Here is a 19,414-nt window from a genome sequence, read left to right on the forward strand (position 1 = left end):
GAAAACAATCCCATTTACAATCAAAACCAAAATAATAAAATACCTAGGGATACACTTAACCAAGGAGGTAAAAGACCTGTATACCAAAAACCATAAGACATTGTTGAAAGAAACTGAAGACACAAATAAATAGCAAGATATTCTGTGCTCATGGACTAGAAGAATTAACATTGTTAAAATGCCCATATCACCTAAAGCAATCTACAGGTTCAATACAATCCTTATCAATATCACAAGGACAGTTTTCACAGAAAGAGAACAAAAAATGTATATGAAACCACAAAAGACCCTGAATAGCTAAAGCAATCCTGAGGAAAAAAAAAAAACAAAGCTGGAGGTATCATGCTCCCTGATTCTGAACTATATTACAAAGTTAAATTAATCAAAACAGCCTGGTATTGGCAGAAAAACATACACAGATCAATGAAACAGAATTGAAAGCCCAAAAATAAACCCACACATATATGCACAATTAACTTATGACAAAGGAGCAATAAACAAACAATGAAGAAGGATAGTCTCTTCAATAAATGGTGTTGGAAAAACTGGGCAGTCATATGCAAAAAAAAAAAAAGAAAGAAAGAAACTAGACCACTGTCTCACACCATACACAAAAATCAACTCAAAATGGCTTAAAGATTTGAATGTAAGACCTGAAATCAGAAAACTCCTGAAAGGAAACTTAAGCACTATGCTTTCTGATATTGGTCTTTGCAAGATTTTTCTGATATGCCTCCTCAGGCAAGGGAACAAAAGTAAAAATAAACAAATGGGACTACATCTAAATGAAAAGCTTCTGCACAGGAAAGGAAGCCATCAACAAAAGGAAAAGACAACCTATTGAATGGGAGAAGATACTTGCAAATGATATACCTGATAAGGGGTTAATATCCAAAAAATACATAAAGAGCTCATACAACTCAATTTAAAAAATGATTAAAAATGGGCAGAGTATCTAAATAGATATTTTTCCAAAGAAGACATATAGATGGCCAACAGGTGTATGAAAAGATTTTCAACATCACTAATTATTAGAGAAATACAAATCAAAACCATGATGAGATATCACCTCATGTCTGTTAGAATAGCTATCATCAAAAAGTAAGAAATAACAAGTGTGGGCAAGGATGTGGAGAAAGGGAATCTTCATACACTGTTGGTGGGAATATAAACTGGTGTACCACTATTGAATACAGTATAGAAATTCCTCCAAAAATTAAGATTAGAACTACCTTATGATCCAGCTTTCCTACTTCTGGGTATTTATCCAAATAATACAAAAACACTAATCCTAAAAGATATATTCACCCCATATTCATCATGGCATTATTTACAATAGCCAAGATATGAAAACAACCTAAGTGCCCATCAATGGATGAATGGACACAGAATACTACTCAGCATAAAAAAAGATGAAATATTGCTGTCTGCAGCAACATGGACGGAACTTGAGGGCATTATGCTAAGTGAAATAAGTCAAACAGAGACATACCATATGATTTCACTTACATGTGGAATACAAAAAACAAATAATAAAATAAATAAACCAAACCAAACAAAAACAAATACCCAGATACAGAGAACAGAGTAGTGGTTACCAGAGGGGAAGGGGCTCAGGTAAGGGAGGGGAGAGCAAAATGGGTAAAGGAGATCAAACGCATGGTAACAAAAGGAAACCAAATGTTTGGCAGCGAGCATGCTGTAGTGTATACAGAAGTAGAAATGTAATGTTGTACATGTGAAACTTATATAATGTTATAAATCAATGTTACCTCAATAAAAAATAAAGTTTAGAAAAGTAAATGGAGTTACAGAAGAAAACAACTGAGTATGAAAACGTTGACACTTCCACTGCTCTAGAAACTCTAGATATGCAGCTAGAGGACCTCAGAGAAGGCAAACTTACTAGCATAAAGAGGAAGTGGTCATGGCAAAAAGGATGAAGGTATCCCAGAGAAAGTGATGTTGGCAAAAACCTTTCTAGTAAAAAGAACTAGTGAAGATATTTCATGACACTGAAAGTGCAAAGGTAAAATGTTGAAAACTGCTGAGAATGGCGTATGACGTTTGCTAAGGCACAGAAAAGATGCTCATTCTGTGTTTTAAGTTACATGATGATAAGAAGGTAAGGACTATACAAACTACCCTTTGACGAGTTTTTAAGAAAGAAATAAAACACCTTAATTCTCAATGTTTCTAAGGTTTTAAATTGTATGTACAAAATATTAGTTTTACTATATTTTTCATTTTCCTATACATTTATAATAAACAGTAAGAGACTTTTTAATATTTTGATAAACATTTTTCCAGGTCACAAAACAAAGGTAATTTTCCCCATTAATCTTTATAATCATTAAGGTCACTTCTGCAGCGTTTCAGCTTTCATGGTCATTGTTAATGGTACCACACTATTGTGAAAAGCAAGTCCATACTCTCAGCATGACTTCTACTCTGTTCCTAACAGAAAATACTACCTGCTACAAGTCAACTCAGAAAGGAGGTTAGGAGGAAGTTCTAAGAATAATATATAAAATTACAATCCATAAGATCATAAAAATTAAACTACTGCAACAGTAAATAAAGTGTATTTATCAACATAAGTGCTTTGGCTGACCCTCATACACGTACTAACATCTTACAAAAATATGCCTAAAAATAGGCCTCATAACCTACTGATAAAATCAACAGGTTTTTAAGGAAATGTGGCTACTGTTTCTGTTAAATGGAAGTTATCTTCTCATTAGGCTATTAAAATTACTACCGCGTCAGCATTTGAAGAAAGCAAAGTTAAAAAAACAGGTATTATAACTTTTGTACAAAATTTTACATAAAAACAATCATAACGTAAGACACCTTCTTGCTCTTTTGCCTTTTCTCTCTTTGGCTGTGTCTGAATCCACAATATCTGCTCTAAGGCAGTCCAAAGTTCCTGAAAATGAGAGGTGTTCTCCAAAGTACATTCGGTAGCAGAGAGGCATTGCATCCTGTGACTGGATCCCTGTATGACTCAGAAGAGGTTTGAAAACAACCTAAAAGACATAACACATTTATATTACCTCAACTTAACAATTCATCATTTACTGTGGCTTTTTTCTTACACTCTACCTCAGTACATATTATTAACTGTAGTGTGATGGGGAAAAAAAAGGCCTTGTATTATAAATATAGCTCTAATTTTACTTAAAACTTAACAGTATTTTTGAGCACCTACTATGTGCCACTCATCTTCAAATTAATCATAAGGACAAAGATGCCTTGATCCTACTTAAGTGAAAGTACAAGGTAAATAAAATTGTGAATTAGTTTAAATCATTCTACTTCTTACTTTTAAAAAAAGCCTTGAATATCTACTGTGTTTCCATAACAATATGCTATAAAAGGTTTACAAAAGAGTCTATCAATTTCCTGTGTTAATATAAAAACATTTCATATGTTATATTTTTAATATCTGGTCTATTTTTAAGTGGTATCACTTGGTTGCAAAATAACATTTTCTGACAAAGAACTTCCTTTACATGTTAAGTATCATATATGCTATGGAAATATTAATACATCACTCTGGTTAAATCTCTGGTTAACTGAACTTCATAGTTACTAAGAGGTAACCCAAATAGAAGCAACTATATGTGTGCAATAGTAGATCACTATAATCTTTCTGACTACTCCTTCTCTGCTGCATGGTTCCTTTTCCTCCTTCCACATCCTAAATATAGATGCTATCTATCCGGTGCTTTCCTTGACCCCCTTCTAACTCTTTCACCGCACATTCTCACTTAGTGATCTTTTCCTGAAGCTTAAAAAAATCTATCAAAATGGAGAAATGCCATTTATGCAATGAAACTCAAGTCTGCACTTTCACTTGTCTCTACATTATCTCATTTGTTTGTGCCTGGGAAAACAAGCTACCCTTGTGAAAGCATGGAGGCCTAGAATGAGAGAATTCAAACAATTCACCCCTCACTGGAAACTTAGGGAGTATTTTTCTCTCCCTTGTATATCTGCTTGGCATACGCTTTCTTGGGTTTACTCTTTCTTAGATTTGCTCTTTCATCCTAATGGAAACGCTCTTCCCTCTTTAAGGTTCAAACCATCCTCCACCTTTCCTAATCTTTGTTATCTACTTATGCCCCTTAGTTAATCCTGCAAACCCACCTGGTATTTTGGTTCTTTTCTTTTCCATCCCAGTTTATCATTCTGAATGGCTTCTTTGGCCATGCAGATAACTCAACCGATGCTTTAGTTCCAAAGTTATGTGACTTCCTTTCCCCCCCCATAATCTTGCCTTAAACTCCTTTTCAGCAACTTCCAAGACTGTATATTACATTTCATCACCTCATTTTTCTTGCTACATCTGCTTTGGATCAATCCCCTTCTATTCCTATAGCTGGGCTACTAAGGACACAAGAGGTTCTAAATAACTAGACCCTCAGCACTATTAGGCAATCCTTCTGGGAGTCTGGTGGGCTCTCTTTCACATTCACTCCAACCTTTCCATATATCTAAATCACCTTACACAGTTTTTTATTGTATTACTTAATATTAATGTCTCTGGTAGATTTTAGAGTCTTACATGTAAAATAGTATAGCTGTCTCTAAAAATGTGTATTGGATGCTAATAAATACAATGAATGTATATACAGGCCAAAATAGACATAAAAAATATTTCTTTTCTCTCTCTCTCTTTTAATAAAAAGTGAAAGAATCCCTAAAAACTACTCCAATGTATTAGAGAAGTAAATCTCAAGAAAGTTTAAAAGTGCCTGACACATTTCTTAACATAAATCACTTCCTATTGTGAGAGAAAGTTGAGGCTATCAATTTGCAAACTTACCTGTACAGTTATGAACTGTCCTTATTGCCTTCCCAAACATTCTCAGGGGAAAAAGTACTTTTTATGTCAAAAAGTATCTCTCTCTATAAATAACTCTAAATTCCAACACTTGTCATCCCTCCCTGAATCTTTCTCTATCAGTTTACCCTCCTTTCCTTTTTTTTTTTTTTTTTTTGATCAGAACCTTCCTAATTCCTCCTAAGTAAAAAATATGCTCGAGTCTCTTTCATCCTGAAAAAATAACACCTCTTAATATCCATATCCCACTCTCCCACCTGCCTTCTGGTCACTCAAACTAGAAAGTACATTTCAAAGGATTTTGTTCTCTACTCCCTACATTTAGTCAATTAAATAAGATCTCCACAATATTTCTCCTTTACCTATCAAAGCCATAACCATCTAAGCTAACAGCTTCATTACCACTTGTGTGAACTATTTCATTAACTCATCTTTTCACCTCTAGTTTCTCTACTTCAATCCATTTAACACATTGCTACTCATATAACATTTCCACATGTACAGTTCCAGGCACTTTACTCCTCTGCTCTAAAATCTTCAATGCCTCCCCACTGCTCGCTCAAGTCTTCACATAGCACTAAAGACTATAGGAAATGATGAAATTTAACTTTCTAGTCATGTTATTTTGCCAATCTCTATCTCCAAATAAAAAAATGTTGCTATACAAGACAACTAACTATATGCCACTCTTCAGTTTAATGAGTATCTATAGATGCTTAATTTGTATTTATAATTAACCCATGTACTTTTTAAAGGCTCCTCCTTTTTTCATGAAGGCTTTAGGCAGACAGGCAAGGACAAAGATTTTCACTAGAATTCCACGGTGCACATACTTGATGGTTCCAGCTGCTAAGTACTGCTCAATGCGAGGTCACTATAATTAGGGAAAAACAGACTGGCTCACCTGAGCATCAGCAAGCTGTACAGCAGGAAACCCTTGGTTGGCTTCTTCTACACCTACCACATCATCCTGACTAGTGCTATGCTGAGAATGTGTCCCATCCAAAGTATTCTGGTCACTAGACAAGACAGTGTTGAAATCTGAGGCTGAGGGTATTGTAGGAAGATTGGGTGCAACACCTAAAAGGGCAAGTGTTCAAAAATAAAATCTAAATTACTGGGAAATGAAGACAACATAAAGGGGCACAGCAAAGTAAACTTATGAAACTTGTATTATAATTGTATTATCAGACCATTTAAGTTGAGAAGGGAAAGAACAGCACTTTCAGGTTATTTTACAGACATGATTTATTAATAGAAAATGAAATTAAACTTTATTTTCAGAATATATCACTCATCCTCATACAGGAAGTATGTATTAGAGCCAGTCACTCCAAAATATAAAACTTTAGGGCTGGAAGATCTTTGAAAAGCATTTGATATCCCATCAGCTTTGCAGTGAGGAACAGAATTATAGACAGTAGCAGGGCTACAAAAAGCAGCTGTAGCAGGACAAAAGCTATAGGCGTCACAGAATCCCACATATAAATTTCTTCCCCACTATGCCTTCCCAAGGTGGAACAAAAATGAAATGGCACTATTTCTTTCTTCTGTACTCCCCTTATCCTCTAACTCGCCAGGCAAAGGACCTGTGATAGAGAGGAAATGTTCCTTTCTGGTTCTTTTGAAATTTAAACTCTATGGAGTAGTGAGACTAGCTCCAGAAAAGTGCTGAGAGCTGGTAAAAGCACCATCCTTCTATCTTCCTCAACCAAGGGCCAATACTAAGAATTAGCACATCTTAGTACTCTTAAGAGTCACAATTAGGATCAGTTCCAGATTCAAAAGTGGTCCATGCACTGGCCAAAAAAAAGCACTGAGTAAGTAGTCATATATCAACTACTTTTCATAATTTCATATTTTTTGTCTGAAGAAAATTTACAAGTGATCCAATAGCTGTTACACAGATTAATTTCAGCTGCTCTCAGTAACTAGGTTCAAAGGCTACTTCACATATTCTTTTAAAAAATATATACACATTTTTACAATAAAATAATAAATGCATCTAGTGAATTTGGAAAAACACAAAATAATAGCAAAGAATAGGAAAGAAAGAGTGGCTTCATTTATGTTACTGGAAATAGCCACCAATATTTCTTTGTGAATCCTTTGCCTGTTTTTCTGCTGCTTATAAATAAAGGAATATAAATATTCCTTTAAAATTAATAAATTTTCCTCATTTGTTTCCCTCCTTGAGGGCAAGAATCTTACTTTATTCCTTTTAGTACTCCTTCAGATTTAATTAAATATTTAAGTAAATATTTAAGTATAAAGAGTATATAGATGCTTGTCATTATGCCTCAGAGGACTCTGGATAAGCTGAAAGTATCTTCTGTATTGTAGGTACATGATGCTGTAATTATACTTTGCATTTTTTCATTTACCTCCTCTTGGTGTTTTGAAAATTAAACCACACACATTAGATGGAAGTTTTAAACTCTTTAAATTATATATAATCTCGCATTTGACATATTTGCCTTTCCACAAGAACACTGAGAGACTGCTTACGACTCTCTCAATTGCAATATTAGCAAAGGCATTTCATAAATGAGCCAATTTCAACTAAACAGTACTTAAACGTTTGAGATTTTTTTAACCATCCTCTGAAAAACAGGATTTTAACATAACTTCACATGTACCCCTTAGATGGTTAAGTAAAATAATGTGATAGCTCAATACCTGTTGGGAGACTATTGTGTCCTGATTTTGTAACAGGAGATTCTTGCACCACACTTCCTCGATTACCCACAGCATTTGACATCCAATTATAGAAACTCACAGATGATGGTTCAGATAACAAAGGGTGTTCAGATAACATATCAGTGGCCATTGTGTTTCCTGAAAATAAAGTTTTACTGAGTATAGTATTATTTATGTACTAAGGAGCAGAAAATGTGATTTATTTTTTGAAAAGTCAGGTTAAATTATCTGCCTTTTGCATGTCTTTAAGCTCACTGCACGATGCTGGTATTTGGATATTAAGGCATTAATAAATAATTTATTGCTATCGTAATGGGAAAAAATTCACTGCTGGCTGGCCTAGACAGCATTCCACACCATGCCTAGGTTGACAGTAATAGCAAATGTTGCAATTTAAAAATGCAAACTAAGGGCACGAGACACCAACAAGTTATAAGCAGAACAGTTTTCCAAAATACTTTCTCAAAGATAAGGTGTAATACAAAAGACTAGGCATGCAACAAAAGTATATATCTAAATAAACGTTAGGTCCTGTTTTTGTTTTCTTAATCTCCCACAGAAGTAAGCTTATAATTGTCAAAACTAAGGATATACCTGTTCTCGTTAGGGAGCTACTTTTCACCGCGGCACTACTTCTTTGAGGGGTCCCTTCCAGGAGGTTGTGCAAGCTTGGGAAGCTTCCAGTCAGGTAGCTGAGTAGGCTCTCCTTCCTTGGACTCTCCTTAACTGGCACGCCTGTACGTCCCACATGCACCGGAGAATCGGTGGCAGTGTCACCACTGGTATAGCTCAGAGAATGATACGGGTGAATGCCCTATAAAAGGAACAACACGGGGCTCTTTCTTATGCACATAAAAATGACTACTGATAACCACGACTACTCACTGTTTTTATTACTAGTTATTGTTTACATTAAAACAACTGCATCTATCTAAACAGTTTGTGTCTATTAGAATTATGGTGAATCCCAAATGTATGTAATAATGTTTTATAACTCTACAGTACAATACAAAGGACAGCATTTATTATCATTCATTTAATTTTAACAATGATTAATGCCCTTTAAAATCTGAAGAGGGAGTCTGGTGGTAAGATGTCTATCCCAAAATTCTTCATGCTATACTACTCTTCTTGGTACTCTGATAATAATGTCTTGGTACTCTGATAATAATTTCTGTGTTAAGACCTGATTCTCTGTAAAGCTCTAATATACCAAAAAGAATTTCCAGCAATTCTCTGAAGAAAAGCAAAAAAATCAAAAATTACACAATTGTCCAATCTCTCTCTGTTCTGTCACATCTAAGACTGGAATTCCAGATCAGTTTAAAACAGTACAAAGAAAGACCATGCAGACAGAAAGATCCTGAAAAGCAGAGATCTGAAACGAAGCACTTTTAATTTCAATTCTTTGGACTTCTGTAATCCATAAACAAAGGAATACTCAAAAACATTTCTGAGAGAGAACAGCATTATAGAAAACACCTACGGACTTCCCTGGTGATGCAGTGGTTAAGAATCCGCCTGCCAGTGCAGGGGACATGGGTTCGATCCCTGGTCTGGGAAGATCCCGCATGCCACAGAGCAACTAAGCCCGTGCACTGCAACTACTGAACATGCAGTCTAGAGCCCACGAGCCACAACTACTGAGCCCATGCGCCTAGAGCCCGAGCTCCATAACAAGACAAGCCACTGCAAATAAGAAGCCCACTCACTGCAACGAAGAGTAGCCCCTGCTCGCCACAACTAGAGAAAGCCCTCACGCAACAACGAAGACCCAACGCAGCCAAATGAAAAAATAAATAAATAAAAATTTTAAAAAATAGCAAACACCTAAATATGACCAGAGCATCTGGAAAAACTATAAATCAGGAAAAATTCTGAGACAGATTAAGGGGTGGAGAATTTAAAGTGTCCCATGGGCTTCCCTGGTGGCGCAGTGGTTGAGAGTCCGCCTGCCGATGCGCAGGGGACACGGGTTCGTGCCCCGGTCCGGGAAGATCCCACATGCCGCGGAGCGTCTGGGCCCATGAGCCACGGCCGCTGAGCCTGCGCATCCGGAGCCTGTGCTCCACAACGGGAGAGGCCACAACAGTGAGAGGCCCGCGTACAGCAAAAAAAAAAAAAGTGTCCCAGCCTTGTAACTATACTGCAGAAATAGAATAAGCCTATAGCCCAAACTTTAAAAAATGTATATCAAATTAAATGTTTTAATTAAAAGAGCAATACTTACACAAAATAAAACTTTCAAAAGCACAAAAGACTAGTCAATAAAAAGTATCTCCTGAGCTCCAGTCTACTAGACCCTTTCCCCAAGAAGTCCTCTTAACCATTTCTTATCTATCCTTATATAAATAATTTGACTATATAAACACATACACATATTTATCCTTTTTTAACACACAGATACATATTGTCCTATACTTTATTTTTACTTGAACCAGCGCACTTTGGTGATCATTCCACATCCACTTAGAGACCTACTTTATCTTTCTGAAGTCTTCATAGTAGGCATCCATATGAGGGTACACTAATTTATTAGTCCTCAAATAGTCATTTGAGGTGCTCATGAGCTCATAAGTGCTCATGTTCTTGAGCATTTATGAGCATTCATTTCTTTAGAATCGCTTCCCGGACACAGACATACTGTTAAAAGGCATTACATTTAAAATTTTACATTTAAAAATGGACAAACTGTTCTTCAAAGAGGTTATGCCAGTTTACACTCCCACCCAGTACCGTATGAAAGTGTCTGTTTTCATACATCTTCACCAACATATACTATTAAACTTTCAGATTTTTCAACCTGACAGGTGGAAATGGAATCTCATTTTATTTTACATTTACATTTCTTTAATTAGAAGAGAATACATTTTCATATTTGTATATGAATTCCTCTGTGAACTGCCTTTATTTTCTATTTGGTTGTGCCTTTTTAGTGATTAGGAAAAGATCTTTACACATTAGGAAATTAGCCCTTTGTCATATGTCTTTCCATTTTGTTTACAATACTTTTTTTTCTGTGTAGAAATTTTATATTTCAATATAGTGAAAAATACAATTTACCTAATGGATTCTTGGTATTAATTATTAATTTAAGATTATACCAAGACTGTCAACGGAAGTTAAAATATTAACTATTTACTGTTTTCAGTGCTCAGAAAAGGAAACTACCAAAAAATAAGTAACTCACAACAACAGCAAATAACTTACTAAGTGCTTACTATGAGCCAGGTATTGTTCTAAGCATTTTTCATGTATCAACTCCATTATTTCTTACAGCAACCTTCTGAAGGAGGTTACCATTATAATCTCCATTTTTAACATATGAGGAAACTGACACACAGTGCAGTTAAAAACTTTAGTCACAAAGCAATTAAGTGGCAGGGGCAGGATTGAAACCAAGGCAGTCTGACTCCTGAGTGGCAGTCAACCACTCTGCTATCCATATGTCTTATTTTATCAAGCACTGGTTAAATTTCTTAAAACAAAAAAAATGTAATTGAAGTCATAAAACTAGCTTAACTCAAACTGTATTTTGATCATGTACTACCTATAAAACTTCTCATTAAAACTAATAACTGTAAGTTGATCAACATTTCAATATTGTTTTTTATTGAATACGATATTCAATAAGTTGAAAAGAGAGCCCTAAGGCTTGGTAGTTAAAGTAGTCCTTGTTCAATATTAATTACTGACTGTTGATATTTTTCAAAGAAATGTGTAAACTAAAAGTTACTAATCATGTTAATTTCAACATAAAAACACTACTTGAATATTTAGGGCAAATACCTAATATTTACATTTGAGATAACAAAAGTTTAGGTCTTCTCTGTAAGTCTAAGTAACTCTAACCAAACGCAGCAACAATGTACCTTTATTTTTAATGCAGAGTCACTATGGGTATGAGTCTTAGATAGTTTCCTCATTATCTCAGCTCCAGTTACAGGTCCAGAACTACCAGGTGGAGGCCGGTTGGCTGTTCCCTCCAGCAGCATTGTGTGTTCACTGACCGTGGCTGAAACAGTTCAAAACAATAAGTGGGCTATAGATTATCATATAATCTTGAAACAACAACTCCAATGTTCCTGGTGGTATAACTAAACTCAACTTTTCATATTTCTTGAAAAACTAATTGTGCACTCTGCTATAACATTCACTCTTCTGTCTTTTATTCTTCAAACCTCAGTCTTCTCACTCAGTCTCAAGAAAGGAACAAACAGCTTCCGCTCAGTCTTTCACATGTCACCCAAATGGCAGAGATCAAAAACTAATTCAACTATGCTGAAGAAAGTACGAAACGTTCACAGATTAACCTAGGCCTTTGCAGATAATTAGAAGGGATGTTTACTGCACTATTCTTTCAATTTTGGGGTAGACTTGAAATTTTTTTAAATAATAAAATCCAGCCTATTACACATAACATATTTGTTTGTTAAATACAAAGTTTTTCTAATTTATTTTTTAAAAGCTTGGTAAAGTATTATATGTAAATGTTCTGAAAGCTCTAATTTTAATACTACTATCCTTTTCCATGGTACGTTTAACTTTTTTTCAAAATATCACAAGATAAATTTTCATTGAGTACTATATATCATGATAATAATAAAAATTATCCTTTGAAAAAGCATTTAAGTGTGCATGTCTATTTCTGTAATGCATTATCTACTGTCTATGTTCTGGCACAGTCAGTATAATGACAGAATTGTGGGCCAAATGCATACCTCTAAACATTATACAAATTCAGAATCAAACAGGCACCAGGTAAAATTCAAATCTTTAAAAGACTGGTATAGGGAGCATGACAAATAAAAATATAAATTTCAAAAAGAAATTCATGTGTTTCATTCAAAACATTCTAGTTATACAAAGATGTCTGTTAATTGTACTGGATAGATTAGGAGAAGAAATCTTCTGTATTTCACAAAATTAAACCTAGAAGTCAAGTCTGTATAAAGATTCCAACATTATTACCACTTATTTGGACTAATACAAATCACAGTTGTATAATTAAGCCATGACATTTCAAATTTGGGACAAAAATTATTAAAATTATCACAAGTATTAGGTTACCAAGCACATAGTATCTAGCAAAAATATTTACAAAATTACCTGCATCAAATTCAAATTCTGCTCCATCAGCACTGGTATCACTTTGAAGACCACCTCCATTGTCCAGCCCAAGCCCATCTTCATGATCATAGTGCACAGCTGACTGAGGTTTCAGGGGCTGAGCTGGTCGATGTAAACTCACTCCTTTAAAGGCTGGTGTCACTACAATAAACTTCATCCACTGCCTTGCCAGTGCAACTAAACCTTTCTTTAAAGTTACCAAAGCAGGAAGGCCATCACTCTGTAACAACAATGACATGGTTAGGAGTAATCTTACTGTAACAATAATAGTGACTATTTAAGTGTTCTGCATACATTTATTCATTTAAATCTCATAACTCCCATTTAGAGATGAGGAAACTGGAATTTATATGTTGAGTAATTTGTCCAAATTTACACAGGAGAGTCACTATTTCAAGTTGACTATAGAACTCAATCGCTAAACACAATGTTGCATCTTTCTATCATAAACAACCCAGCAGTACCAGGTAAATAAGAGACTAAACATGGGGTGTAAAGTGGGATTCTCCTTAAGAAGCATTCAAAGCACTTCGCCTGCTTTGCTCAACTGAAGAATTAAATGTATTTTGTGCTACCTGGAATATTCATCAAGCAAAGAGGAAATTATTTCTTTCAAAGATTAGGTAACCACCTCTATTTTAACATTAAAAAATTAATAAATTACTATAGTTAAATGACAGACACAGAAGGATTTGTAACTGCTTTGAAACCTAAATATATGATCAGTGAGAATTACATAATTTAGAATATATTTTATTCCACATGGTGATGATTTTACGAAAGAAAATTTGCCTATTGGAGCCTTAGCCTAAGGAGAAAATATGCAACTCCTCTCCCCTTTCCTACAATTCCTTGTATTAGGAATAATAGCTTTGACTGAAGAGAGCCATTTACTAGGTGGCAGGAATCACCTCACTTACTTTCTGAGGAACATCAGGCCCCTTCGCCTGTCCTTTCATTCCTAGACTCAAGTAAGGAGGGTCATCTTGTGTTTCTTCCTCTTACATGGAAACCATATCCTGGCAGAGCATCCATCCGTGGGAAATGCCTGCCTGTGACTAGACGGGCAAGTTAAACTTGCACTGTGGATCTCCCAGTCTTCAATTCACGGGATGGGAGTAGAAAGCACTATACCAGCCTCAGGTCTAAGTACCTTTATGAAATCCATAATTTACTCCAGATTCTTTCATTAGAGGTTATCAGGAGCTTGACTGACCATTAATAATACTGATACATTGATGACTAATTTGGCTAAAGCTTCCTGTGTATTCTCTATTGACCAGAAACTTGGAGAGGAGAGGGAGATCCTCAAGCTCTAAACCTCTAATCACGTGCTTCCATAGTGCTTTTCTAGTGCAGAGATATACTGTATTTATTCGTACAGTTACATATTCCCCCCTCAATCATTAATTAGTCCTTATTTTATTAAACATTTCTGTGAAATTTGACTCTAATGATTACTCTCTTGTTTGAAATTTTTTATACCTTTGGTTTCTAAAACGTTCTTTCCTGGTCCTTCTACCTCTTCTTTTCCCTCCTCAGCACTCTGGGTACCTCTATGCACCCTCTCCACACTCCTTTAATTTTGGTATTTATCAGGGATCCATCCCTGACCAGTTTCTCACTCAACATATCATCCCTAGAAGGCTCACCCATATCCGCAGCTTCTAACGCTTTCATGCTGGCAACTCCCAAACCATTAATTTGAGCCCAATCTTGTCAGTATCCTGGATTTCTAACCACATTTCTCCTTTGAACTTCCCATACTCATCCCAAACCTTCTGGGTCAACAGCTACTCAACAGAATAGAGGCTTTTTTAAAGCTAACATATAATTCCGGTAACTCACCATTGTAGCGTCATCAATGATGGAGTAATTTGCCTGGTGCAGGTAGTGATGTAGTATATTACACAGTAAGCATGAAGGATTTTCTTGGAGAAAGCGGGCAACTTTTGTAAGTCTGTTGTATTTACTTCTTAAGGGAAAATGTACACTTTTATTCTGTGAAAAGCAAAACAACAGATTCAGAATGACACAGCAAAGATACAACAAACAAAAGATATCTAGAAATTAAGAACTTGCAGGTCTGATGTTTTCCAACAATGATAATAAGGGATCATTTTCAATAATAAACTTTGTATGATACCTTGTATTGTTGAAAGACATACCTCTAATGCTTCTGTCATTATGCATCCCATAACAGCACAAATTCTCAAGGTTCCCTCGGTTTCTAATTTGTTTAAGGATGACTTGAGTTGATCAATGGGAACAAGCCATGCACCAACAGCTGGAGTTGCAGTGCTTAAAAGGTTTAGCTGCCTTTTAAAATGAAAAAAAAAAAAATTATAAAAACAAGTGTTAAGATTTGTATTTCAAACAATCTCCCATATCTACTGTACTTAGTGGCTATCTTAGTTAGGCAAAATTACCTTTCCTTTTGACCACTAGATAAATTCTGAACATATAAGTAGGAAATGCAAAGAACAGATAACAGAAAATAAAGAAAAATGTAAGAGTCTGTTAGAGGTGAAAAGAGTATATAAAAAGCTTACGGCAGGGTGACATGTAAAAATAAAACTAAAACCCTAGGAAAGAAGAAGGGTCAAACAAATTGGGAATAATGTCTATAGAAAGTATGAAGTAGGAAAGATGGAAAAGAAACTGGCAACCCTAATACTAGATATATCAGAAAAACAATTCAAAAAATACATGAAACAGAATTGTATGTTACTTAAAATAAAGAAACATCAAGGGATAGTAATATATTTTTAAAACTTTTTACCTAGAAAATGCATGTGCAGGAGATCTCACATTGGTGGGAGCTGCAAAACTAAACCAAATTTCCTTGATGGTCAGCTTCATGCTACAGGAATCTGGAGGTGGAGGCATTAAAGGTAGATCTTTTTTCAAATCATCAGATTCAACTCCTTCATCCTATATAAAACAGAGTACCAAAAACATTAATGTATAGTCCCTTAAAACCACTAGCACAGAGTGTTTTATGAACAAAACCTTCCTATCAAATCAAGTTCTACAGATAATAACACCGTGATATAAAACAGGTAACATAAACCTTGCTCAGCCTAATCCTTATTCTGAGAAATACCTATGGATCCTTGAAGCTCCAGGGAGCACAGTCTGAAAAACACTGCATTATAACGAACCATAAATCAGAGATCTTAGAACTAAAGTGTTTCTCTCAATCACTTCATTCAGTCACATTTGTTTAGGGATACTGTTTCTTTTCCTAGATGAGAGAAAGAAGTTTTATGACTTGCCAGAGGTCATACAACTATTAAGTTGGAGAATGAGTGACAGCATTAAGGTCTTCTGCTTCCTACTGCAATCTATTTTCCATTCTATCTTAATAGAATATTTCAAACTTCCAAATAAAGTGCCATAAGAAATACTATTATAGCCTATGTTCAAATAGATAACACTATACAATAAAAAATTCTTAGTTATCCTGGATGCTAGTAATCTGAATCTGTATTGAGAAATAGGAATAATACTTTTTAAACATGTAATCACCACTCTTCAGAATGCAGGGAGGTAAGAAGCATAATATTAAAGAAACAAACAAAATCCATTGCCTGTTATATCTGTTTAATAGGTTTCTAATTCATTTTTAGATATTCTTGGTCAAAATAAAGAAAAGATTGGCATTTTCTTGTGGGATGACTGAGGAATGAAAAGTATCCACAAAACAGCTTTAAATCCTAAATGTTACAAGACAATGTGAACCATAGACCCTAGTAATTTTAAAGTCAGCAGGCACTAAATATAAGTCCACATTCCCATATCTGCAATTCCAAAATCCACAACATTCTGAAAATCTAAATCTGTTTTTGTGGCATCAAAATCTGATATGAACTTGTAAGAGATTATTTATCCCACTTGGTGTTTTCATTCATGTCTTGCTGTAGAAATATTCAAATATTTCAAGACGTAGTGCTATCTCAGATTCCACTAGGAGTTTACGTAGCTTATACACACACCATATTACCTTTATTTTATTTTTTATTGAAGTATAGTTGATGTACAATATTGTATGTTACAGGAGTACAATATAGTGACTCACAATTTTTAAAGGTTATACTCCATTTATAGTTACTATAAAATATTGGCTATATTCCCTGTGTTGTATAATATATCCTTGTAGCTTATACATAATAGTTTGCACGTCTTAATCATTTATAATGGAATCTAAAAAACACAGCAAACTAGTGAATATAGCAAAAAAAGAAGCAGACTCACAGATATAGAGAACAAACTAGTGGTTACCAGTAGGGAGAGGGAAGGGGAGAGGGGCAATATAGGGCTACGGCATATTACCTTTCTTTTAAAGGAAAAAAATCTGAATTCTCAAATACATCTGGCCCATGGATTTCAGACAAGGGCTGTGAGCCAGGCAACTGAGCATATACAATTATATGTATACATATATATGTATACATATGTATATGTATACATATACATATACATATACATATACATATACATATGTATATGTATATGTATACATATATATGTATACATATGTATATGTATACATATACAATTCTGTATATTCTGCCAAATATACAGAAGACAGTCTAGAGGAACTTGAACTTTAAAAAACGGGAGGGGGGGGGGCTTCCCTTGTGGCGCAGTGGTTGAGAGTCCACCTGCCGATGCAGGGGACACGGGTTCGTGCCCCGGTCCGGGAAGATCCCACATGCCGTGGAGCGGCTGGGCCTGTGAGCCATGGCCGTTGAGCCTGCGCGTCCGGAGCCTGTGCTCCACAACGGGTGAGGCCACAACAGTGAGAGGCCCGCGTACCGCAAAAAACAAACAACCAACCAAACAAAAAAAAAAACGGGAGAGGGGCTTGTAGATAATAAGCAAGTACTTATAACAACATGTGAAGCAAAGTAACAAAAACCTTGGTTTTAGACTGACTGAATTTTTGGTGCCTACGGCACATCTAAATGATGATATCTAAAAGGCCATTGGATACAATTCTGAAGCTCAGTAAAGGGTTGATGCTGAAGGCATAACTGATGGGAAAGAGCAGTGTCATCAAATTATGGACCTGGACTAGGAAATGAAACAAGTGAGGGAGTGGACAAAGAGCAAGAAGGGTAGCCAAGAACAGAACATGGGGGGACACCCACATTTATGAAGGACAATGAACTGCATAAGGAGATGGACCAAGAAAAGTCAGAGAACCAAAAGAAAGCAACGTTACACAATTCGAGGACTTCCACCAAGGAGGACAGGATCAGAGAGATTCAGGAAGATACCTGAGTTTCTGTCAAGTATTTTAGAAGGTGAAGGAGAAGGAAAGAACAGATAGGTTCTTCCGAGCTCTTTGTTCAGTGAGCAGCTGCTATATATTTTAATTTCCTTAATCGAAGTGCTAATCCCCACCCAGCTCTCAAATACTTCCAAAGACCTCACAAGAAAACTGTGATTAAAACCCTTTACTATGCATCAAATCAAAATAAACTTTTCAAAAATAAATTCCCAGAAACCTGGGTTCAAGAGTGATTTGCCAATGCATACTAGATACCCATGACACGTTTCTTAGTTAAAAGGTGGTTTCTTTCCTCTTCAATTGGTCTAATTTCCAAATGATCAGAAGTGTTATGTGTGTTTAAGAACAACATTTACCAAGTTCTTACTTGGTCTTTCATATGTACTGCCTCCTTCAATCTCCACAACTCTAGGTCAATATCATTATAATACTCCTATTTCAGAAACATAGGAGACAGTAAAAAAAAAAAAAAAAAAAAATGTGCCCAAGGTCACCAATCAGGTAGTAGTACAACTATTCTGTAGTCTAGAATTTTGAATATTTTCATTATTGCTGTTACTATATTCATCACCATGAAATTATACAATAAAAATAATAAATGAGTTGCATGTAAGGTGTTCTTCAGGCTTCCAAATGAAATAGGTAGATATTGACAAAAATATTTAAACTTACATGAAATACTACCAATAACAAAACTGTTTATTTAAAAAATGAATTCTGCTAAAATCCTTCAAATAAGATAAAAATAAAGCCTGCTTTTCTGAAATTCTATTAATTCATTAATTCAACAAATAAAATTAAGTACTTAACATAAGCAAAATATTATGCTAGGTACTATGACAGATATAAATATATCTATAATACGGTACCTACATTTTAGCAATTATGCTCTAGTAGAATATAATCACCAAGATGCCTTGGCTACCATTTAAGCAAAATCCACAACATGGAAAGACAAGGAAATATACTCCAGAAATTAAATGTGAATTGGGTATGTAGTTTTCTATTTTATTTTCCCAAATCATTATTATTATTAGAAATTCACCAACTTGTTCATCGGAAACAGAATTTCCATTTAAGTCTGAAGAAGGGCTTGTTCGGTCACAAGGAAGATTATCATCAGAGACATCAGTATTATAGCCGCTGCCAGTTGGAGAATCAGAAGAATTATTGGATGTCAGCACTCCACCCCTTTCCGTGACATTAGCTTTACCCATAGTTCCAAAAGTATTATATAAAACAGCACCAGACTGTCTTCCTCCTATCCAAATGAAAGAATTTATTTATTAAAAACACTGTACTCTATCATATCCATAAAAATAAAAAATAAAAATCGCATGAAGATTTTTTTTCTCACCAAAACTTTGCTCTTATCTATAAAAGTGATATAATATTGCAATATCAGGTAAGGAATTATAGGCATATACACTACTATT

At 35.1% G+C, this 19,414-nt stretch overlaps 1 protein-coding gene across 2 annotated transcripts in view; it reads right to left on the reverse strand.

Annotated features, from left to right (window-relative positions):
* Positions 1-19,414, reverse strand: part of BLTP1 (bridge-like lipid transfer protein family member 1) — a 191,765-nt gene that overhangs the window by 78,084 nt on the left and 94,267 nt on the right. For both annotated transcript variants that reach the window (XM_030863930.2, XM_030863932.2), the window contains exons 35-44: positions 19,028-19,239; positions 15,462-15,613; positions 14,848-14,998; positions 14,528-14,680; positions 12,659-12,899; positions 11,422-11,564; positions 8,144-8,363; positions 7,529-7,687; positions 5,754-5,929; positions 2,854-3,029 (exon numbers count right to left, since the gene is read on the reverse strand). In XM_030863930.2, the coding sequence (XP_030719790.1) occupies positions 2,854-3,029; positions 5,754-5,929; positions 7,529-7,687; positions 8,144-8,363; positions 11,422-11,564; positions 12,659-12,899; positions 14,528-14,680; positions 14,848-14,998; positions 15,462-15,613; positions 19,028-19,239 (1,783 nt within the window). The remainder of the gene's footprint in view (positions 1-2,853; positions 3,030-5,753; positions 5,930-7,528; positions 7,688-8,143; positions 8,364-11,421; positions 11,565-12,658; positions 12,900-14,527; positions 14,681-14,847; positions 14,999-15,461; positions 15,614-19,027; positions 19,240-19,414) is intronic.

This window comes from Globicephala melas, chromosome 5, assembly GCF_963455315.2.
Source record: "Globicephala melas chromosome 5, mGloMel1.2, whole genome shotgun sequence".
NCBI classification, from domain to species: domain Eukaryota; kingdom Metazoa; phylum Chordata; class Mammalia; order Artiodactyla; family Delphinidae; genus Globicephala; species Globicephala melas.